Raw genomic sequence first — 23,590 nt, forward strand, 5'->3', positions numbered from 1 at the left:
CTTCATGTATATTATACATATGATTGCTATTTGGAATTATGCATCATTGATATATCTAATTTTTAGACACATTAATATTTAAACATTATTTTAATGTTGTAAGTGGTCAAAATGTAAACATTTCATAGCTGAATTGCTTATTCTATCATCTGCAGTTCTGGAAATACCTACAGGCAGGTTAGAATTACCAGAGAACCTAACTCCATGCATGTCTTTGGACTGTGGGTGGAAGCTTAAGTACCCGGACAGATCCCCTCGCAAAGGCCACTCAAAAAGGCTCCAGACTGGATTCAAACCCAGGACCTTCTCGCTGTGTGGGGGCCGAACTAACCAAACTAAAACAAAACAAACAAACAAAAAACCACAGAAAACCCTCTGTTTCTCCAAAATATGCTGCATCTTCTTTTTCTTTCTGGTAGCTTCCATCATATTCAATAAAATGTGCAAAGCTTGTGACTTTTTGGTAACTTTCTTTGATGGGTATGACATCAGACAGGCTGACCTTTTTCCTTTTTCTGTCTATAATTAAAAAAAAGTCTTCCCTTCATATGCAACTAGTAAAAGCCAGACTTTAGAAAAGCGCATGTCCTGCAGAACCAGTCAAAATGTGAGACACTGTCTAAAGATATGTGTGCGTTTGTATGTGGGGGTAAAATGCTGTGCAGTCCCACATAAAGAGGGACAGTAAGTGATTATAATGTAACCTGCTTGATAAATATGCATTTATTTTATTGTACTTCTTATCTTGTCCAGAAGGTGGCGCCGTCTCTGCGTCTTTGCTGTCGGATTGTTTTCTTCATGTGTGACGAGTCCGGAATAAGGAAGGACAAAATTCATTTGGCGATCTTTGCTCTAAACAAAGTGAGAGCACACTTTCAACCTGAATGCAACGCAGAAACAGACGTTTTCCTCACTCTCACAGCGGAAGTTACCGCGTTGCGAGCTTTGTTTCTTCAGTTTTTACGACATTTCGTGTCGTGGATTTCCTGCCTTGCAGTGCTAGCTAGCTGCTATATTTTGACAGAGCCTTGCTGCTGATCCTTCAGTCGTCGTGCCAGTTGTTTTGCCTTTGGGGAAATGTCGTGTGGTTGGGGAAGATCCTGGATGTTTGCTGCAGCCGCAGTGGTGACCGTGTTTCTGCTGGATGTTGTCGTTTTTGCTCGAGCTAAGGTAAAAGACCTGCTGGTACACAGAGGATCTGTGTTTGTGGATTAAATGTCATCAAGTATCGCTTTGTTTATGGGAAGATGTTCAGTAAACTGTGCTCAGTTTTATTCAGTGAAATATAAAGATTGTATAGTTAAATAACGAAATGTAAAATAATAGTTCAAGGGCGATATTGTCAGCACAATTATGCAATTACATCTACTTAAACAATACCTGTTTATGTTAGTCTTACATTATTTTATCTAAATAATGATTATCTTGATTAAAGTTTTTGTCAGAATTTTCCCAAGTGCTTTTTTAACTAAACAACATAAGAATTTTCTTTAGAGACTATAAATCAGTTTTATTTGCGCACAGAAAAACATTATTAGGGTAAATATTATTATAATATAATATTATCTCTCTGAAAGATTTCAAAGACTCTGGAAAGAAAACTCGTGAGAGATGTGTCTAAATACCCCTGAACCACTGCCAGGACACTCGTGAATTTCTTAGCCAAGTTGGGAATTGTAGTCTTAAAGAAGACAATCAACTAGAAGTAGGAATACACTGCGAGGTTGCAGACTAACACAAACTCCAGTTCTGCAGAAGAGACGCCTTCAAAGCAGACTGAAGTCTGCCAAGGTCAACCTGGAGAATGAGTGTGCATAGAAAGTGAGTCCTTTGGTCAGATGAGACAAAAGGGAAAAGGTGTACAACTCACTGGGAATCTCATTAAGGTAGAAGGTATCATAAAAGATGGATACGTGAAGTGTTTGAAAGAAAACATCAAGCAGTCAGCAGCAAAACTGGGTCTGGGTTATGCTTTATTTTTCAACACGATAATCACCCAAAACATGCGTCACTCCTGTGAAGAGCTGCCTCCAAAACACCACCGAATTTGGAGGCGTTTGAGAAATTGTCCTGGGATCACTCAGGAGGTGTGTGTGAGACTCGTTGGAAACTGCAAAAGTATAGTATTGTAGGCTAATAATTTTGGCTCTGGTATTTTTTGGCTAATGTGAAATAATTTTGTTTCTGTGCCCAAATTAAAATTATGTAAAAGAAAAGAAAAGCTGTGTTTTTAAACTTCTTGCACTGTCAAACAGCACTTAAATGCTCCAAAAGATAAAGTTTTCATAGAGGATCTCAAAATTTTGTCCTTATCTGTGTGTTTGTGCCATTTGACTTAGAATAACTTGAGTATATGTCAGAGTGTTTGTTTGTATAACTGCTTGTGTTAATAACAGAGAGACGTCTGAAGTGGTGCTGTGGGGGAAAGATGGGCTGAATCTGGGCCACTTTTACAAAAGTTCCTTAATTCTTGCAGAGCTTTGAGGATGTCCGCTGCAAATGCATCTGTCCGCCCTACAGAAACATTACCGGTCACATCTATAACAGAAATTTCTCCCAGAAAGATTGGTAAGAAGAATATTTTTATTTAGACTTTTATGGATTTTTAAAGAAAAGGCGTTACTCTTTCACTGCGCTAGTGTTTTTAGGGGTTTTCTTTCTCTTAGCTCAGTAGAAATGACAAACGTTTTCATGTTTTTTCACAGCAACTGCCTGCATGTAGTGGAGCCCATGCCTGTTCCTGGCCATGATGTGGAAGCCTACTGTCTGCTTTGTGAGTGCAAGTATGAAGAACGAAGCAGCAACACAATTAAGGTACAACTGACTTTCTCTTGGATATGACGACATATCTTCCTCAGCTTTGATTCCCAAGCAAAGCGGGTTCATTGTGATTGTTTGTCATACAAGATGAGTCGTTGAAAATCTTGCAAAGCCTTTCTAGTTTATTGTTTGTTTGTTTGTTTTTAAAGAAAAGATTTGTAAGAATAGTTTGCAAAGCTTATATGTTGGATTCAATGAGTTACTCTTGCTAAATATCGCAGGTGACCATCATCATTTACCTGTCAGTCGTGGGCGCCTTGCTGCTCTACATGCTCTTCCTGCTACTGGTTGATCCTCTTATCCGCAAGCATGACCCGTACACCCAGCCGCTGCACAATGAGGAAGACTCTGAGGTAACCATTCAAGAAGACAGCATCCAAGCACACTCCAGTGTATTTATTTGGGTTCTGTGGAGTTTAAAGTTCTTGATTTCAAACCGTCTCTGGTTTGTGTTCAGGAGATGCGTCCGCAGGCAGAGAGCAGCAGCCAGGCCAGAGGAAACACGGTGCTGGAGCGGGTTGAGGGAGCACAGCAGCGCTGGAAAAAGCAGGTCCAGGAGCAGCGCAAAACGGTCTTTGACCGCCACAAGTTGTTAAGTTAAACCTTAAGGCTGACCTTAACGCCAAGTTTAGAGTGCGTAACCTTCCTGGGCCGTCTGCTATTACACCAGTGGCACTGTCACAAAACCTCTTGTCATTGCTGTGCACCGCATCTGCCGAATTAATATTTAAACATTACACATCTACTACGACAATGTTTAAACTTGGTTTATTTACTAGATGTAAAAACTTGAGATGGGCAAAGCTGCAGTTTAAAGAAAACTGATGCTTGAAGCACTGCTGAAGACCTAAAGTCATCTCAGCAAATCCTTTCAGCAAATTGCACATCAGTGCAGCTTTGAATGTCTTAATAAAATAATAACTTTTCCCATTTTGCACTGGCTGTCAAAAGCATTTCAGCTTATTGTGTGTTAATATTTATAATTGTTTTTCCTTCAAGCATAATTTATGATGTGATCTCAGAATAAGCTAACTTAATTAGGACTGCTCTGTCTATACAGTTGCAATGCTGTTGCTATTGTTTTGGCACTAATTATTTATTGGTATTTAAATCTGGATGAATTTAATGTATGATTGTTGATTTTGGACTTTGTATACTCACATCTGAGCAGCGCCCCACTCTGTGCCTTTTCTCTCTTTGTGTGGGAGATCGTGTTTCTCCCAACTTTACAGCTTTCTAAAAATAACAGACGGAAAGGTCAACTAAGAAATTTCACCCATTGTTAACTAGTGCTTGCATTTGTATTAATTTTATTCTTACATTTTCTGACTGAACCCAGCACCATAGCCATGTGTGGGGTTTTTTTTGTTTGTTTTTTTTGTTGTTGTTTTTTCTGCAGCACAATTTGACGTAACACTCTTTTCATGCAAAGAGAGAAAAAGAAAAGGAGGCATTTATCAGAGTTTTAAAGGGACTCTCAGAAAAATCACAGGAGAATGCATTAAACCACTAAAGCTGATGATAATGTGGCAGAATCCAGATGCTTCGTGGCTTCAGGGCCTTGTGTGCATCATTATCTGTCAGTGAATTCCTGCTCGCATCCTATTACTGAAGCTCCCAGTTGGGAAATTATTAGTACAGCAAAAACAGGCACACTGGTTTGCATTACTGTACCTCATACACAGTATGATCTACTGAAGTTTATTGGTTTCTAATTTATCTTTTTAATTGATTTTTGATTAGTTGATTTGTAATTACTGTTTAATATCCCTTCTGTCAATGTATTATATGCATCTCTGGCCTAAGTGTGCTATAGAACCATATGTTTAGCTTGATGTGAAATAATAAAGGAAAATTCCTCAAAAAAAAGGTTTTGGAATTTCTTTCTCCTGCAGTTACTTTTCTCCTTTCATATCTGCTGTTCCTGTTAATGGCGCTAGGGGGCGACAAAGTACACAGTAAGTGCGCGTTCTTGCACTGGTCTGTGGTGCTTGAAGATTACTCACATGTTGAGTGGTTTTCAGCTGCTGGGAAAACAGTCACCTGTGGCATGTTTAAGACATTTTGCCAGTTTGAAAAGGTGTTTTGAAATGTGTAACTACAAACGTCCTGGTTTGGGAATTACACGTTTTGAAACACCACTGCTTCTACCGACTGTTTTAAGGGTTGGTGATTGGTGGGCTGGTTGACTTTCATTTAAATTGTTTGGTTATGAACATTAACACTAAATAATTTGGTCACAGTGAATGTTACCGAGTATTGTGAGGCGCTTACAGCGGTTAGGGTGGGCTTACGGATACCTATTGTTCATTATTCCTTTAAATACCAGCCTTCAGTTATTATTTAGAAATGCCAAAAAGCTGCATTATAGTGGGTTTTTTTTTTAATAACTACAAGTCTGTGTACTACTTATGAATCCTAAATACGAGGTTGACATTAAAGTAAAACACACACACACACACATATATACACATACACAAACAAAATCACACAAAGACACACAGTCGCCGTCCCCCCCCCCCCCCCCCATCCCCCGTCCCCCCCCCCTCACTCTACCCTTATAATCATCCCCAAGCATGGCCTGCTGGTGGTTCATAATCTAAATTTAAACTATACCAAGGCCAACTGCTCCTCCAGTCACTCTGGGCTCCTGCTGTTTTTCCTGGACGCGGTGGGCTTATTTTGTCAGAGGCCCTCAGCCAGGCAGAGAGGCCTGTGGCTCTGCCCGGGTGAGATCGACAAAGGAGCGAGGAGGAGGAGAAGAAAGAGGGTGCCAGGGGGAGCCTGAGGAGGATCTGCTTTCACAAAGGGGAGACATACTGGACCTGAGTTTGGGATTTTACAATAAACGTTAACTTTCACAGGAATTTGGAGCCTGTCTAAGGTGAAGGCATCAAGATGGCGTCCAACACAGAAGCGGCCAAGCCGGTCATCATGAATGAAGAGGAGCTGAAGAGGAAGCAGAGGGAGAAGCTTAAGAAACTACAGGCCACTGGAGGAAACCCTCGACCCGCGAGATCTCTCTTCCTGCTCAACCTCAAAAATCCCTTCCGCAAGGCCTGCATCAACATAGTGGAGTGGAAGTATCCTTTAGATCTTTCAGTCATTACACACACGCCTCAGACAACTGTGTGTATTTTAGCAGAGATTTCAGTTTAAATATTTCTTTGAAATTCAAGGATATCAAGGCATTAATACAGTCAGCGCAGCATGGAGCGCCGTTTTAAAAATACTGACAGCAGGGCAGGGAATTAATAGCCTTGTTCACCTGTGGTCAGCATGCTCAAGCCAGGTCTCTTTCAAATGTGTGATGAGATGATCCCTGAAGTGTTAAGACTTTTGTAATGTTTCTGATCTGTATCAAAGTCAAGTTTGCAGCCTGTGGAGTTTCACCTGCTGTTAATCTGAGATCAGCTGACAAAAGCAAGGTAGTCTCATTCAACTCGCTCCTTTTTTTTTAAATGTCCAAGTAGTCATTTCAGCGTCCAAGTAGGAGAAGATGAAAGAGCACAAAGCAGGCTTTTGATAGAATGTGGCCCCTCTAGGGAATTTTCTGCTTTTAGCCTCATGTCCATTCCTGGATCCAGACTGGAATGAGTTGATCATACCAATCCAGTGATAGGAACCTCTTGTTCACAGCGTTTAAACGCAGATACACAGACTTTGAGTTTAACAGTGACCTCATTTTAAAACGTGATGATGTGTAAAGATCTGTTCTATTTGACATTTCATTCTGGTATGTTGGACCACGTCATGAGTCATTCCTCCGGCACAGTTTAATCACATTGGTATGTGGTTTGGTAACACAGGGCTTAGGTGCTGTATACAGAGCCAAATTATGGAAAATTACTAAAAGTCTGAAGGCCAAAAACAAAACTGTCCTCATACATGGATCACAAAATTTAAAGAGCCGCTTTTTTCTTTATTTCTTTCCTGGTTAACAGTCTGTGTTCAAATGGTTTGGTCATATTCTTGGGCTCTGCAGCTGTCCTGTGGCATCACACTGAGACATGGTGCTGACCTGGCAGGGGAATTCTCACACAGAGCCCCCTAAGGGTGAGAATGAAGCAGCACAGCAGGCAAGATTGCATTAAAGTGGAACACTTTGCTGGCTACCCGGGGGGGCTGTTTCAGGGATGATGTTTCAGGCAGCATTTAAAGGCACTAGTCAGTGCCTGCAGAGCTGATGCAGAGCTGGATCCCTTACACTGAATCACAAACGTAAAATAACTTAGTCAGATAAATAAACTGACCTTTTTATTCTTGTGAAAGTTTAAGTCACCCTCCCACTCTCACCCACTAACATCGTAAGATACTAAACATAAGACAATAGACCTTTGTGGATATTTGGGGGGGCAAAATGGGATTTTTGTTGCTGTTTGTTGTTGTCATGATCCTGAGCATCCCCTTCCAGAACCTTTGAGATCATCATCTTATTGACCATTTTTGCAAACTGCATCGCGTTGGCTGTGTTCCTACCCATGCCTGAAGAAGACACCAACAACACCAACTTAAATTTGGTAAATAAACATTGAGCCCTTTTTTGTTGCATGTCACATGACTGTATGAGAAGTCACTGCGGTGAATGATGACTACATCGGTATTTCATTTTCAGAATATTCATAATACATAAAAGAATTGAAACACTAAATTAATCTCATGTTTTTGGGTTCATGAAGGCTCAGTTTTACCATCACTAGTAGATGACTGTGCAGCTCTGATCAGCAAGTGAGTGTAGTAATATTAATTTACTACAGCTTTGAATCAGTGACAAGCTGTGGGATGCCAGACGCCATTTGAATGTGTCCAGAAACAACTCGGTTCTTTATTTGGAGCGCCATCTGTGTCTGCATCTGAGTCATCGAGTGTCTCGTTCTGAAGTGTAAAAAAGCTGGTGGCACGATGCTGATGTGTGTACAGAAAAATATTATTTTTCAGCTTCATAGGTGTGTGTTTTAAAGCTGTGAAACTGTTGGTAGTGTATTACAGGTCACAGACTTTACAACCCAAAGACAAACAAGGTGCGCATGTGAGCAAAAGATATATCTGATCTTGCACCGTGCATACATGTGGCCAGTGCTTATTGGATGTGTCCTATTGACACCAATGGTATGATAAATAGATCACTTTTTCTTAGAGGTTTGGCATTTAGCACAAATGTCAGCCATCACCAGCCATCGGTTACTTTCCTACATTAAGTCAATAATACTCCACACATATCTCTGGGTTAAAGTTCATGTCAGTCTTTGTGATTTATAGCCATTTTACTTTTATTAGGAACCCAAATCTCACCTGATCTCTTCATTGGCCCTCTTCCTAAATCCTCCTTAGTTCTTACGGTGCCATTCCTCAGAGGTGAAAATGTAAGAAGAGATGGACCAACCCCCTCTTTTACTGTTAGAAGTAGGTCAGCCTACATGCCGCCACTCCACTGATGCAGGTGATACAGGAGAATCCGCCAATGTTGCCTTGTGTAACCACAGCCACGTATTCCAATAATATGATAGCTTGTAATGTTGATGCGCAGTAGCCTAGCAGGGCAGCTTTCCTTGGTGAATTCGTTTTACTTGGGGTAACACTGAGTAAAAGTCTATAAATGTGTGTACACTTGTTAATGGATGCAGGGTCGGTGATTAGGTATGTGGGGACCAGTGTTTGCTGGTTCAGCTAGAGATTATTGAGCTGATTTAGGGAAATAAACTGCACATACCTCAAATGAATTCTCTATTTCTGATTGTTAGCACTGGAAGTAGGACTGGGTTCCTACTGGATTCTTGAAACTTTATCATACTGCTGTCATATTAAGAGCCTTTTGTTCTACAACATTTATATTCAGATCCATATATAACCACGTCTAGTCTGAGGAAAAATCCCTGTTCTGTGTTCCTGCCCTGTGTCAACACTGATAATAAAAGCACAGAGATGGGGACAATTTGCAGATGATGCTTTCATTCAGCCACTCACATTTTATCTGTCTCCTGCAAACAGTCTGCTTCATCTTCGTCTCACTTGCTACATGGTGTCAAAATGTTTCATCATTCACTCTGCGGGCACTGAGCCGTCCCTCTGTTCAACCTTCTGGAGGTTATGTTTAATCTGCATCAGAATGAACAAACTGGAAACAAAAGATAATGAGCTGCGACAATGCCAGCAACAGTTTTGCTGATCTTTTTTATGCTGTTCTTCCTAGCATATGTTTCACAAGTCTGCCCAAGAAGAGAAAGAATTAAGCCTTTGCTGACCTCCAGTGGCTTTACTCATCTTTCTGTACTTGTGTGCTGCTCAGACAGCATCAAAACCAAGCTCTTCCTTCACATGTCATGTTGCTCTTTAAAATATTTAATCAATCATTTAATGCTTTATTAGAGAATATTATGTGAGAGTGAAAGTTTTTTTTGTTCTCATTTTGTTCCCGTTGCTGCAGGAAAGTCTGGAGTATATCTTCCTGGTCATCTTCACGTTGGAGTGCTTCTTGAAGATAGTAGCGTATGGGTTTGTGTTCCATGAAGGGGCCTATTTACGAAACTGCTGGAACATATTGGACTTTGTCATCGTCTTCATGGGGTAAGAGGATGTCTTAGCTGCAGGTAGACAGCTTATTTGTTAAGAATGTAATATATATTAAAATGTGATATACATAAACAATGTACCGGCTATGGCACTTACGGCTGTCTCATCTTTTCCTGCAGTCTCTTTACCTTATTTATGGATACCGTAAACATGGTGTCAGGTGTGCCAAAGGAGAAGGGTGGGGGCTTTGATATGAAAGCACTGAGAGCTTTCAGAGTACTGCGGCCTCTACGCCTCGTTTCTGGAGTCCCCAGTAAGAACCAATCCACACCTGCTACAGAGAGATGCTGATTCTAGATTATACACATTAAATTCATCTGATACACTGAACATTAGAGTGTATGGGCATGTATTATGAGTCTGTAACAGTACCAAGTTCTTATGGTTCTGTAACAAACTGGGTTTATTTGTTCACTTGCAGGCCTACAGGTGGTGATGAACTCCATCCTTAAAGCGATGCTGCCTCTTCTACACATTGCTCTGCTCGTCTTCTTACTGGTCACTATCTATGCCATCATGGGGCTGGAGCTCTTTAAGTGCAAAATGCATAAGACCTGCTATTACAAAGGCACAAGTATGTTTAAAAGAACACTGAGTGAGACTTACTTGCACCTGGGTCTTTACATTAAGCTGTTAAAACTTGCCCCACAGATATCTACGCCACAGCAGAGGGTGAACTGCCTGCCCCCTGTGCTCAGGCTGGTAATGGACGCCGCTGCATCATCAATGGCACGGAATGTCGGCCCGACTGGGAAGGTCCCAACAACGGGATCACCCACTTTGATAACATTGGCTTTGCCATGCTGACAGTATACCAGTGTATCACCATGGAAAGCTGGACCAAAGTGCTCTACTGGGTCAGTGGCTGAATATTGTCTCAAATTCAGTGTGCAGTTTGCAGCCAAATAAAATTCACTGATTTTGACTGACACCCTGGGTTTTAGGTGAATGATGCCATAGGGAATGAATGGCCCTGGCTCTATTTTGTTCCTCTAATTCTGCTGGGCTCATTTTTCGTGCTCAATCTGGTTCTGGGTGTGCTCAGTGGGTAAGATTACCCTCCTTCCATAAATCTAACATTTTCACGTAAACAGAGAAATAATAGAATAACGTGTGTTTGCTGTTCCACACAGAGAGTTTACCAAAGAGCGAGAAAAGGCCAGGTCACGTGGAGAGTTCCAGAAGTTACGAGAGCGTCAGCAACTGGATGAAGACCTCCACGGCTACATGGAGTGGATCACTCACGCTGAAGTCCTGGATGCTGATAGAGAAGGAAAAGGTGCGCTCTAGAAAAGAAAAAAAAAAACCTCTGAACATTTGTCAACAAAGAAAATCTCGGATTATAGCTGCTTTTTTCTTATCAGGACTCCTGCCTTTGACCAGTGGAGATTCAGACACAGACAGTCTGTATGACCTGGAGGGCAAGAGTCGAATAATCTATTACTAGTGAGTTTCCCACTGTGAAAATTTCTGCTGGCATTCAATATGAAACAGTAAGTTAGAGTTGTTTTTGTGCTTAGCCGCCTGGCTCGGCGTTGGAACCGTTTCTTCAGGATGAAGTGCCTGGTGTACGTGAAAACCAGGGCGTTTTATTGGGTGGTGATGTTCCTGGTCTTCCTCAACACTCTGACCATAGCCACAGAGTACCACCACCAGCCTGAAAGCCTGACTTCCTTTCAAGGTTGATCATTTACATATATATTTTAATAAACAATAGTTTTGCGTATATTCCAGTTACTTATTCATTTGTCCATCTCTTCCATCATCTCAACAGATGTGGCTAGCCGGGTGCTGCTGGTGCTGTTTGTCATTGAGATGTTTGTGAAGATGTATGCTCTGGGACCCAGGGCATATTTCATGTCTCTATTTAACCGTTTTGACTTCTTTGTGGTACTATGTGGTATCCTGGAGATGATCATGCTGTCTGCAGGTGCTGTGGCTCCCCTGGGTTTCTCTGTACTCAGGTGTATCCGCCTGCTGAGGATCCTCAAAGTCACAAAGTAAGCCGAGATCGCGTAAAATATCCCCGTAGTATCAGTATAAGCTATTATAGCGTAACCCGTTGCCATTTACCACCTCTCGTTTGTGTTTCAGGTACTGGAAGTCACTCAGTAATCTTGTGGCCTCTCTCCTTAACTCCATTCGCTCCATTGCCTCGCTCCTTCTTCTTCTTTTCCTCTTCATTGTCATTTTCTCACTCCTGGGCATGCAGGTTTTTGGAGGGAAGTTTAACTTCTCTGACCACAGAGCCAGGCGCAGCAACTTTGACAACTTCCCTCAGGCCTTGATCAGTGTGTTTCAGGTGAGACCAGGCACTCGTTTCGTAGGCTCTTCTTTAAACTTTTAAATACGAGAAGCACTCAGAAAGCTCAAACCTCAGAGGCAGTACAATTTCAAGGATAATTTTAAAGATCAAAGGTATTTTATGATAGTTTGACTTTATCTGACATTGAAGAAGAGGTCAAAGATCCAAAGTAATGTGATATTTGGAATCACCACATATCATTCCCTATATGCCTCGGATGTAATGACTGATTTGAGTTGTTAAAACAGATTTTTGCATTCAGTAGTTTAAATGAAGCTCATTTCACATTTGATTTCCAGTCCTATCCATTCATGCATAACAATAAGTCATCATTTTTCTGCTTTTTAAACTCTTAACCGTTTCTCAGATCCTCACAGGAGAGGACTGGACATCCATCATGTACAATGGAATCATGGCCTATGGAGGGCCTGTCATTCCTGGCATCCTGGTCTCCATCTACTTCATTGTTCTCTTTGTCTGTGGAAACTGTATCCTTCTCATACGCTCACACTATTATTTTGTTTTTTGCTTTTTTTAAACTATGCATGGAGATAATGTTAACATTCATGGTTCATTTCTTTTCCTGAGCTCTTTGCAAACAGATATCCTCCTCAACGTCTTCCTCGCTATCGCCGTCGACAACCTCGCAGAGGCTGAGAGTTTGACTTCAGCTCAGAAAGAAAAGGCAGAGGAGAAGTTGAGGAAGAAGCTACTAAGGTGAAAGGGGAAAAAAAGCAAAACCAAAGGTTTAAGCCAGCTGAGATAATCTGCTCGATCTAATTATTTTCCTTCTTGCCGTACAGGGCGAAAATGCCTGAGAAGACTGATGAGGAGAGAGAGAAGATAACTAAGCAGAGGGCCAAGATAGAAGGCATGCCCACCACAGCCAAGGTTACTGTTGTTTCTGGCTTCATGTCACTTCGTTACTCTTGAAATGTATGTAATTTGGCAGCATGAGTATCTAGAAGAAATTAACATCCTTGTTTTTCTTTTCTTTCTTTCTTTTTTTTTTTTAGCTCAAAATTGATGAATTTGAGTCTAATGTCAATGAAGTGAAAGATCCATTTCCACCTGCTGATTTCCCAGGTAATACAAGAAAATAATTTGAACCTTTCTCAGCGGTGTAATTGTAGCAGAAGGAGGTCACTAACTGCAAGAATTTGTAATCCTTGCACCAGCTGTTTATCAAGGCTGCTGTCTTGGCTGTGTTACAGTATAAGTATAGTAACCTGTCATCACAGTTAGACTCAGCTAATTCCCCGTGTTGTGTTTATAGCACACTCCCCTGGTGACTACCATATGAAGCCTACAGCATCATTACGGGTCTTTGCTTCAGGCTTTCATTTGAATACCTCCAGTAATCTGAGCCTTTTCTATCTATTGTAGGTGATGATGAGGAGGAAGAGCCTGAAATCCCTATCAGCCCCCGGCCCCGACCAATGGCGGATCTGCAGCTGAAGGAAGAAGCAGTTCCGTTACCTGAAGCTAGCTCCTTTTTCATTTTTGGCCCTCAGAACAAGTAGGAAACAGACCATCATCCAGCTCAACACCAACCTGAAAACGATATCATATCATAATAAATGCTGCAAACATTTACCTGTGCCTGTGTGTTTTTACAATCTAGGTTCCGTAAATTATGCTACAAGATCATCAATGCTTCGTCCTTCACCAACTTAATCCTCCTCTTCATCCTGCTCTCCTCCATCTCATTAGCAGCTGAGGACCCCATTGATCCCAAGTCCCCCAGAAACCAGGTAAAAGCCAGGTGTAGGTGATCCAACTGAACAATTTCTGTTGGATGAAGGCAAAATGTGACTGTTTTTTCTGTGTGCTTCTTTCAGATCTTGGCCTATGCTGATATTGTCTTCACATCTGTGTTCACCATTGAGATTGTACTGAAGGTAGATTTAACAGTGTAACAGTAGTAAAGAGCATTACTGATGGATCCAGCTCTAATGTCATGCTATATTACATTATTGATTAACCAGCTAGTTTGTTATAATTTGTCTGAGACTGAAGTTTAGAGGAGTTTTCTTGTTGTACTGAAGGTCAACCACTTAAAAAAAGAGTCTCTATTCAACTGTTCTCTGTTTATTTCACTGACAGATGACGGTGTATGGAGCGTTCATGCACAAAGGCTCGTTCTGTCGTAACTCTTTCAATATTCTGGATCTGATTGTGGTCGGAGTGTCTCTTCTGTCTATGGGAATGGAGTGAGTTTTCATGATGCTCAAGTTAAATGAAAAGATCACCATTGTTATTTTATGCTTAAATCATACTAGTGTTCTTGCCATGTGTTCTTGTTGTGCGCAGATCCAGTGCCATCTCCGTCGTGAAGATTCTCAGGGTGTTGAGGGTGCTGAGGCCTCTCAGAGCTATCAACAGAGCCAAAGGATTAAAGGTAAAACACACGCACAGTTTGCTTGAGAGCTGTGAGCCTGAGTGAGAGTCCTCAGAGAGACTCTTAAGGAAAAGTCAAATAAGTGGAAAGTTGCCTGATACCCATAAAAACTGCCGTATTAAGTTTAGCAACTACAATTGTAAAAAGGTCAGGGGTTGGCAGCATTTTTTTAAGTGAGCCACATTGACTTATCCTTCTGAGACTCTCAGTACTCAAATGGGGACAATACATTTAGATTTTTCATACTTCATTAACTAATCATAAGTAGCAGGGGAAAATAAAAATGCATCCCAAACAAGAGCTAGATAAGTTAAGCAGAACACCCAAATCCACCCAAATGCTATACCTTTCCAACTAAATTCACCTCACCAATGGTTTAAATGCAACGCTGCATTGGTATCTGAAAAAACAGTGCAAAATTGAGTGCATTGAAATTGAGTTAAGACCCACTCCATTCAGTCCCCTTCATTTCATTGTATAAGGCCACCTCCCATTGGGTTTGGGGAGATAATTTTCCTTTTCTTTGTAGGTCATATTAAGACAGTTTGCTGGCTTTGGGGTCATATTTTCTCCAGGTGTGAGTTAGGTAGTTTCGTCTAGTGGTCCAACCTTCACCTGCAAAGTAACTAGTAATTTTCTCCAAAGGGAATCAATAAATGTAAGAGAATATAAGGGTAAAGTAAGAGAAAATGACCGGATATTTTCAGATAGATATGGATTTTAAGTGATCAATTAACATCATGTCTTTCACTTGTATGTCTAGAGTTCTCCTCAGTGTTTATTGGATTTTGTTTGTCTTATATGACAGCACGTGGTCCAGTGTGTATTTGTGGCCATCAAAACAATTGGTAACATCGTCCTGGTCACCCTGCTGCTGAATTTCATGTTTGCCTGCATAGGAGTCCAACTCTTTAAGGTAATTTTTAAATTCTGAACTAAAGCTGGGTGGCCTAAGATACCATAGAGGTGATAAGTCAAAACTGCTCTTTGGTAAATATAACTGCTGAATTGTGTCACTTCCTTTCAGGGTAAATTCTACAGCTGCACAGATGTGTCCAAAGTGACTGAGGAGGAATGCCAGTAAGGAAACTAACATCTTATCGCAGATTTCATTCCACCATCATCTATTTGAACTAATGTTCCTTGTGTCTGCTCTCAGAGGTTTCTACTTGAAGCATATGGAGAATTCCCTGCAAGACACAGTAGTGGCTAAGAGAGAATGGCTTAACAATGACTTTAACTTTGACAACGTGCTCAATGGAATTCTGGCTCTGTTCACCGTTTCCACATTCGAGGGCTGGCCAAAGTAAGCACACAATCTGTTCTGGTTTGATCAGCTGCATTTGTGATAAGCTTGACTGAGTGAGGAGTTAGGTGGAAAGTGACAAACGAGTATTTCCATTGACTGGAAATACTGTAAGTCATTGATTTGACCATATCTCAGTTCACTGATTTATTCATTTTTCATCTGCATTTGTTTGCAGACTCTTATACAAAGCCATAGATTCAGCTGAAGAAGACATGGGTCCAGTCTTCAACAACCGTGTCGACGTGTCCATCTTCTTCATTATCTACATCATCATCATAGCCTTCTTCATGATGAACATCTTTGTGGGCTTTGTCATAGTCACCTTCCAGCAGCAGGGTGAGCAGGAGTATAAGAACTGTGAGCTGGACAAGAACCAGGTACACTGAGATGAGGCCAAGGACAGTACTACTGGTAGTCTAATTATTCAAAATAAAAACATGTTGCAACTCTTTTTTTTTCCTTTAATGTGTCTGTTGTCTGTTCGTTGTCTCTTCAGCGCCAGTGCGTGCAGTACGCTCTGAAGGCTCGTCCTCTGAAGTGCTACATACCCAAAAACCCGTACCAGTACAGGGTCTGGTACATTGTCACCTCCTGCTACTTTGAGTACCTCATGTTCTTTCTGATTATGCTGAACACTTTGTGTCTTGGGATGCAGGTATGTACATTTTGTTGCCTAATATATATTAATGGTCCTCATAGAAAATACTAAATGTCATTACTGAGTATCTTCAGTCTGGGACCGAGATGAATCTGAGAGATCCTGATTTATATGCTCTAGCAGAACATCTCTGGCTCCTTGCAGGAGCTGATGACACTGACAGACATTTTTCTGAGCAGATGTAGGGGGGGGGCTGTTTGTGCTTCTGTCACCCTTCATTATGTCACATGTTTTATGCTCTAAATAACTATAGGCCTAACAAAGAGGCTTCTGCACCTAATGATACCCACAGACTCTGAATAAGCTAAAAGTCCCAAACATAAAATTAACATTGAGGTCATGTCATCATGCATGAATCTTTACTGATTATTCATAGATAATTGCACCAACAACATGTACACTGCAGTGCACAGCTTGTGCACAGACACCTCTGCAGGATACCCACCTCAGTTTCCTTTTAGGTTAAACATAGTTACTTTGATAGCGTGCATTAGAGAAAAAATTATTTTCCCCTGGCAAACACAGGAGCTCGTCAGTGGCTGTGTCCATTATTTATGATGGAGTCTGTTGTTAATTACGGCCCTCGGAAATTCAATATGAACTGAGAGGTTCCAGACTATTTTTAATAGTTTGTCTGGTGACCAAGTAACAGTATTTTGTGTACTCTTCCCAAACCATGAGGGTTGTTTACGTGAGCATTCCCTATAATTCTTTGACAATTCATCCCACCATGATGTGCATGTGAGGTGCTTGTTAATATATATATTTTTTTTTAAAAGGTTTGTAAAGCAGCAGAGAATGGGATGTGTAGCAGACCTAATTATAAAAATGTCAGTGTGGGCCTGATTTATGTGTTGTAAATGTAATCTTATTTGAGTAGTTTAAGCATCAGTCCTATTACTAAATAGTTGACTGTTTAGTAATCGGACTGATGAATGTGGATTTGTATTTGGTTAGTGCTAAAATATTTAAATATATTTGTTTTGTTCCCTCTTTAAAACAGCACTGTAATCAGTCGGACCACGTCACAAAGCTGTCAGACATTCTCAACTTAATCTTCACGGTGCTCTTCACTGTGGAGATGATTCTTAAGCTCATGGCTTTCAAAGCACGGGTAAACGCTCTAACGATTATTGTCTGGATTCTTATCCACCCACTCCCACTGCCTAATGTGTCAGTATGCTTCACCTGTCTGTGCAGGGTTACTTTGGAGACCCGTGGAATGTGTTTGACTTCATTATTGTTATTGGTAGCGTTGTTGACGTCATCCTGAGTGAAGTTGATGTGAGTACATATAAGATTTACGTACATGCATATTTTATATCATTATTAAAGAACACCATTATGAAGTGAAACTGCTTTGTTTGCTATATTAAGACATTTTTAGTGCGATATGATTTAGAATGACCACATGTATTTATTTAGTAATCTTACCCAGAAGCATATAATTGTGGCCCAACAGCTGATTGGCACCAGGAGAACTAGTTCACAGGACATGGTCAGTACTGTTGTCGTCCTTTCCCACCTTATCCCATCCATCTCCCCGTCCTCGGTGCCTTGTGCAGCCTGGGATGCATTTCCATCACAAAAACCACCATGTGACATCTTGTGCGAGCACTTAAAAAGAGCACAATATCAAATAAGAATTCAGTTTTATTTTAGGTGGTAATGCTACTCGTGCTGCTTAGTGTTTCCTCTTGGTGATCACAGTTTTTATTTTTCAGTCATGGTTGCACTGCAATGCCAGACTTTTTCCATCCACGAGCACAAGCTTGCAGCAGTTTCACTTTTGTTGAATCAAAGCCCATCAATCCCTCTGCCACCCATGCACCTCACTACTCATCTGTCTATCCTCTACAGAGTGCCCTGGCCGATAGTGGAGGACTGTACTGTCTCCATGGCTGTGTAAATATCTGATCTCCACTGCTGCATGTGCTCTGCTGTGTGAGCACGCCACTAAAGTATCGCACTAATGTAACAGACCGTGTGTTGCTTAACCTTCTGGTTAAACCTTTCTGTTTACACTGTCTGCATCATCTTACATAGCGAATATAAAACAAATCTCAAGGGCGTGGCAATATTATGTTGCAGTATGGCTCGTACTGTTTTTTATAAACACGGCTATGTCTCAAGACTATGTACTATATTGGTAGGAAGTATTAATCATTGCTTGACTGCAAAAACAAAGTTAATATGTCCAAAATAAAGCGTGTGTAGCTTGTCTATTTTGCATGAGTTACAAGCGGCTTTGATCTGAAAGATTTGTAACTCATCAAAAGTGGAAAATGACTCTAATATTAACCCTATTTTGAAGTCATATTTGAATAATATTTAACATTATATTAAATGCAACACATACCGCTGCAACCTCTCACTTCTTCCTCTGCTTTGTTCAGGAGACGAATCCAATGCAAGTAATTGCGGTAAGCCTGAACTCTTCAGACATTTAAAACCAGTCATGTTTTTGTTTTTTACTTGAGGTTTCATTTCATGAAATTCCTTCTTTGTGTCCAAAGGCCTCTGAAAATGCTTCTGTTTCCATCACTTTCTTCCGACTCTTCCGTGTTATGCGTCTGGTCAAACTGCTGAACCGTTCGGAGGGCATCCGTAACCTGCTGTGGACCTTCATCAAATCTTTCCAGGTCATCATTGAAATCGTTGTCGTCGTGACTTTTTTATTTCAAATTTCCATTGCGCTTCCCAGTGATGACTTTTTAATAATGTCATTGTTTTCTGCCTACAGGCTCTGCCTCATGTAGCTCTGCTCATCGTGATGCTCTTCTTTATCTACTCTGTCGTTGGGATGCAGGTACAGAATTCAAACTGCAAAAAAAATGTCACTGGTTACACTTTGCTATTTTTTGTTATTGATGATTGACGCTGAATTTTAAATGGCATTGTTTCAACCTTTAGATCTTTGGAAAGATAGCATTAGTGGATGGTACTCAAGTCAACCGCAACAACAACTTCCAGACATTCCCTCAGGCTGTTCTGATGTTATTCCGGTGAGACCAGGTTCTGGACTTCAATTGTGTTTTGAACACAAAACATCATTTCATTGTTTGGTTTATGTTTACATATCCAGATGTGCTACTGGAGAGGGTTGGCAAGAGGTCATGATGGCGTCAATGTATGGAAAAAAGTGTGACCCCAAGTCTGACTTCCTGCCAGGAGAAGAGTACACCTGTGGGTCCAATTTTGCTGTCTTTTACTTCCTCAGCTTCTACTGTCTCTGTGCCTTCTTGGTGAGAATTCAACATTTTTCTTTATCTATTATATATATTCATATTATAGGGATGATATATGAAACAAACAATATTTATTTATTGCCTATTCTAGATCCTCAACTTGTTCGTAGCTGTAATTATGGACAATTTTGACTATCTGACCCGTGATTGGTCTCTGCTTGGTCCACACCATCTGGATGAGTTTAAGAAGATCTGGGCTGAATATGATCCCGAAGCTACGTGAGTGTGAAATCTCATTTCTTAACTCATTTCTTTTCAAATAAGCCTTGGGATGCTGTTTAATTGGGTATAACTCGCGATGTTCCTCTGATCTAACAGGGGGAGAATCAAACATCTGGATGTGGTGACGCTGCTGCGAAGTATTCAGCCTCCTCTGGGCTTTGGCAAATTCTGTCCTCACCGGGCTGCATGCAAGGTACAGAAAGGCCTAAAGTAGCACTGTGTGGGGCTTGCAAGTATGCAGGAGCCCATATTAAAGTTTTCCTGCTTTTTGTAGCGCTTGGTCGGTATGAACATGCCTCTCAACAGTGATGGCACGGTCACCTTTAATGCCACGCTTTTCGCTCTGGTCAGGACTGCACTCAAAATTAAAACAGAAGGTACGGTATACATGTTTTATGCAACATACATGTTTCCTTCAGCCTCATCTGCTACTACTGTAACAACGAGCCATTATCTTGAATCGTTCCTAACAGGTAACTTTGAGCAGGCCAATGAGGAGCTGAGAGCCATTATAAAGCAGATCTGGAAGCGCACCAGCATGAAACTGTTAGACCAGGTCATTCCTCCTATTGGAGGTGAGGCAGTAGTATGTGTCATGTTTCACATTTACAAAATAATCCAGCGTCTCTGAACACAGAGCGCACTGTGATTATGTTATGTCTGGTTATAGATGATGAGGTGACTGTGGGGAAATTCTACGCGACCTTCCTTTTGCAAGACCATTTGCGCAAGTTCATCAAGCGTCAAGAGGAGTATTACGGCTACCGTCCAACTAAGAAGAGTGCCTCAGGTCCAGAGATCCAGGTGAGCTGGGGTTTTCCTTTTCCGCTTACAGTGCAAGTAAATGTACTCTATACTGTAAATCAGCAGTACTCAGCTTTATCTCTCGGTGATATGTTCCTCTGTCCTTCATTTATCCACATTCTCCATGTTTTTCTAGGCGGGGTTGAGGAGTATAGAGGAAGAAGCAGCTCCAGAAATGCACAGAGCCATTTCAGGAGACCTGCAGAATGAAGAAGAGATGGAAAGAGCCATGGAGGAGGCAGGAGAAGAGGCCATTTATCAGGTGCAAAACAACGTCGGCAACGATACGGTGCATTCGTATTCCCATTCTGCAGCACCTTTGTTATGGCCTCCTTTATTTGTTTTATTAATAAAAAAATCTTTAGTGGATGGAGACTTTTTTTTGGCTTTTCATCCATTAGAAACCTTTCTGAAAAGCAGTCAGATGACATCAACATTTCGTTAAACCTGCCTTTACGTTGTTGCATACTATTTCATTATTAATATGTATCTTGCTTTGTATTTGCAGCGTTCACACCACCTGTTTGGTAACCAGGTAGAGTCGTTCTCCACTGAGCCGGCTAACACTCAGTCCCAACAGGTGACCAACATGCGGCCACTCAGTTTCTCTGAAAGCCAGCCCGAGTCCCCACCAAGCTCAGCCTCAGCCTTGGTGTCTGGTACAGAATTTTTCCCCACAGCTCCACCAAAGAGCAACACTAACAACAACGCCTTTGCAGAGTGAGTACCAAAGTGCTCTCCTGATCAGTATGATGGCGTACCAGTGCCGTTATGAGTGATCATTTTTGTTCCCTCTCAGATTTTCATTTGAAAGAGAAAGGACTCCGGATGAGTTTTACAATCCTTGTGAGGATGAGGAGGCAGGTATGGCACAAGCAAGAGATGATATGCTGCATATGTTAAATCGAAACCACAGAAGAAGTCCAATCAAAGATGAAGGTCTTTGATAAGACTTTTTAATGTGGCCATGGAAAATTCTGGACGGATAATAACTCCAAATTAATAAACTGAGACATGAGCCATAGGAATGCTTCGTAATTGCTTATTTATATATTCATTAATGTAATTATTTTACCTCTTTCAGCCAGCAGACATGCCTGGAACTTCACAGTGAGAACAGGCAGAACACAGGTAATATTTTATTGAAGGTTGACTCATCCAACAACAGATTATGCAGGCGATATATGAATACTTACCTTCTCTATGCAGTTCCCTTATGACCCTAACTATGGTGACAGTCAGAGTCAGAGTTCACACACTGCAGCCGACCACCTCGTCCAAGAGGTAGGTGTCAAAGTGGCTGATCAGGTCTTCTTTTCTACTCTAATTAAATGCCACGTCTAACATCTGCTGTCAGGTTTGTCAGAGATGGGTTACGTTAAAGCTAGTTCTGGACTGAATTAACCTGTACAATAACTGAAAGGATTTAACATAACACAATGGTTATTAATACACTAAAAATAATACTGTACGCGAGCACAAACCTGAATGTTGTTGTTTCTTTAGGCTCTAGAGAAGAGTGGACTGGTCTCCCTGGCCAGGGACCCGGGCTTCGTCTCATTAACAAAGAAAGAGATGGCTGAAGCCATGCACATCTCAGTATCTGACATGGAGGGTGTGGCTCAGGGCATCCTCAAAGAACGCTCCAGCAGCATGACCCCCGTTAAAAAGAGGCGTCCCATCCCTGTCCCTTCTCCTGCCCCAGCGGCGGCAACAGTGGTAACAGGCCGGCCAGATCCAGCTGTGAGGAGAAAGAAACGTCCGATTCCCACGGTTCCCTCCGCACAGGGACCGTCTGAAACCGACTCCGGAGTGTAGGGACTGTCACCTGGATTTTACATGGTTATCATGACAGTTTTGTATTTTTAGTGTGTGACTCCAACTCACATCACTTTACCAAGCTTGTTGCTTCTTTGAAAATCTGTAACAGTCAGGATGGCTCAATGCCTGCAGACAGTTGGAAGGTTTCATGTTTTGGTTGAAACATTAACTGAGAAGTAACAATATATCTACTAATGAAACATCTAATACTTCAGATTTGACGAATTAATAAAAACACTGTACTTGTCTCAGAGTAAATGGATTGATGCACTTCTTTCTTTGTAGTGTTTGTTGAGGTTATCCATTCCATAGCCTTTGGGACAGCCACGTCAGTGAGCCGCGTGTCTTACTAATGAGGAATGAGGAAAGTCGGAAAGTGACCTGTGGTGGAAATGTCACTCAGTGAATTCATACAGAAGGTAACTTTACTGCATCTTTACTGTGATGCAGTTCAAACAAGACAATGGCACAGGACTCCACTAGGGGGAACCAGTGGTTTCTTTGCATTCAGGCCCCAAAATATTGAAGCATCTTAAAGGGGCTCTGGTGCTAACAGTGCAAGATGAAGGTTGTGAAGCAGTGTCCTCTGATCTATTAGGATTTCACTGTGTTGTAATCTGTTAGTCTCGAACGAGATTTCTTTTGCTCACAAATGTTGTTATATGAACCATGAAAGGAAACTGAGGTCAATCTAATGGAATTATTAACTACTGATCAAGCTATAATAAGTATTTTATGAATTTCAAACACAAACTGAAGCAGTTGAGCGGTGCCTGCAGTTTTTACGTCACTCTAACGCTTCACACATAAATTTGTGATGAATAAGTGTTGGGAGAAATTTAGTAAAGATTTATCAGCATACCTGGGGTATGGTTGATTTAGCTTGATATGTCACTGAAACTTGTCGTTTTATTCATAACTGTGTGGATAGGATTGTTGCATTGTTTCATGTTTATGCTTAACATCAGGTATCGACAGGACTGTTTTGTTTCATACATTATCCTCTGACCTGCTGTCATGCATACTTATTGTTTAAAATTATGGAGATACTAGTAGTTTGAGTTATCCTCCCATCATAATTCTAAAGTTCTAAATCTGTCCCACTAAGGGTTGGTTTTACTTTGGTATGTTCACCATTGGCAAAAAAAATAAATCATCCAAAAAATGTACTTTGAGGTTTTATTTAATGACTGATGTCTGACAACGAAATGATAAGTGTTCAAATAATCAAAACTAATGAGAGAAATATACTTGTGCAACGAGTTAATGCAGACACAGGCTTTATTGAGAAGCAAAGTGAACGCTTTCATTGGTGCCTCTGTAGACGTTTGTGTGAAAACAAGGACTATAAATAGCCTCGCCTACCAAAGCCCTATTCCCCCTTATGGAATATAAACTAGTGCAGCAAAATAAATGCTACATTGAGGATCGG

General features: G+C 41.1%; 2 protein-coding genes across 3 annotated transcripts; both read left to right on the forward strand.

The window, feature by feature from the left end:
* The first annotated feature begins 770 nt into the window (after positions 1-770).
* tmem9 (transmembrane protein 9) lies at positions 771-4,678 on the forward strand. The gene is made up of 5 exons (XM_082517876.1): positions 771-1,170; positions 2,477-2,568; positions 2,706-2,814; positions 3,042-3,173; positions 3,278-4,678. Exons 1-5 carry the CDS (start codon positions 1,078-1,080, stop codon positions 3,419-3,421), a joined length of 570 nt encoding a protein of 189 aa, XP_082374002.1. The 5' UTR covers positions 771-1,077; the 3' UTR covers positions 3,422-4,678.
* An 842-nt stretch (positions 4,679-5,520) lies between these two features.
* On the forward strand, positions 5,521-23,327 carry LOC309696579 (dihydropyridine-sensitive L-type skeletal muscle calcium channel subunit alpha-1-like). 2 transcript variants are annotated; one of them, XM_082517851.1, is made up of 45 exons: positions 5,521-5,903; positions 7,235-7,340; positions 9,245-9,384; positions 9,510-9,643; positions 9,812-9,964; positions 10,042-10,247; positions 10,335-10,438; positions 10,524-10,669; positions 10,755-10,836; positions 10,911-11,071; positions 11,165-11,390; positions 11,485-11,692; positions 12,063-12,183; positions 12,298-12,412; positions 12,499-12,586; positions 12,712-12,781; positions 13,082-13,214; positions 13,320-13,449; positions 13,537-13,596; positions 13,802-13,908; positions 14,009-14,096; positions 14,905-15,012; positions 15,124-15,176; positions 15,256-15,402; positions 15,581-15,782; positions 15,902-16,060; positions 17,067-17,177; positions 17,264-17,347; positions 17,924-17,968; positions 18,460-18,486; positions 18,580-18,705; positions 18,807-18,872; positions 18,977-19,068; positions 19,149-19,308; positions 19,403-19,530; positions 19,630-19,726; positions 19,808-19,910; positions 20,007-20,108; positions 20,204-20,337; positions 20,474-20,599; positions 20,846-21,057; positions 21,137-21,201; positions 21,422-21,468; positions 21,547-21,621; positions 21,844-23,327. In XM_082517851.1, the coding sequence occupies exons 1-45, from the start codon at positions 5,719-5,721 to the stop codon at positions 22,153-22,155; spliced, it is 5,544 nt and encodes a 1,847-aa protein (XP_082373977.1). In that variant the 5' UTR covers positions 5,521-5,718; the 3' UTR covers positions 22,156-23,327. The 2 variants fall into 2 exon arrangements, with proteins under 2 accessions (XP_082373977.1, XP_082373976.1); XM_082517850.1 differs by having other exon boundaries at positions 19,808-20,108.
* The last annotated feature ends 263 nt before the right edge of the window (positions 23,328-23,590 follow it).

This window comes from Aulonocara stuartgranti, assembly GCF_965226115.1.
Source record: "Aulonocara stuartgranti genome assembly, chromosome: 20".
Classification (NCBI taxonomy): domain Eukaryota; kingdom Metazoa; phylum Chordata; class Actinopteri; order Cichliformes; family Cichlidae; genus Aulonocara; species Aulonocara stuartgranti.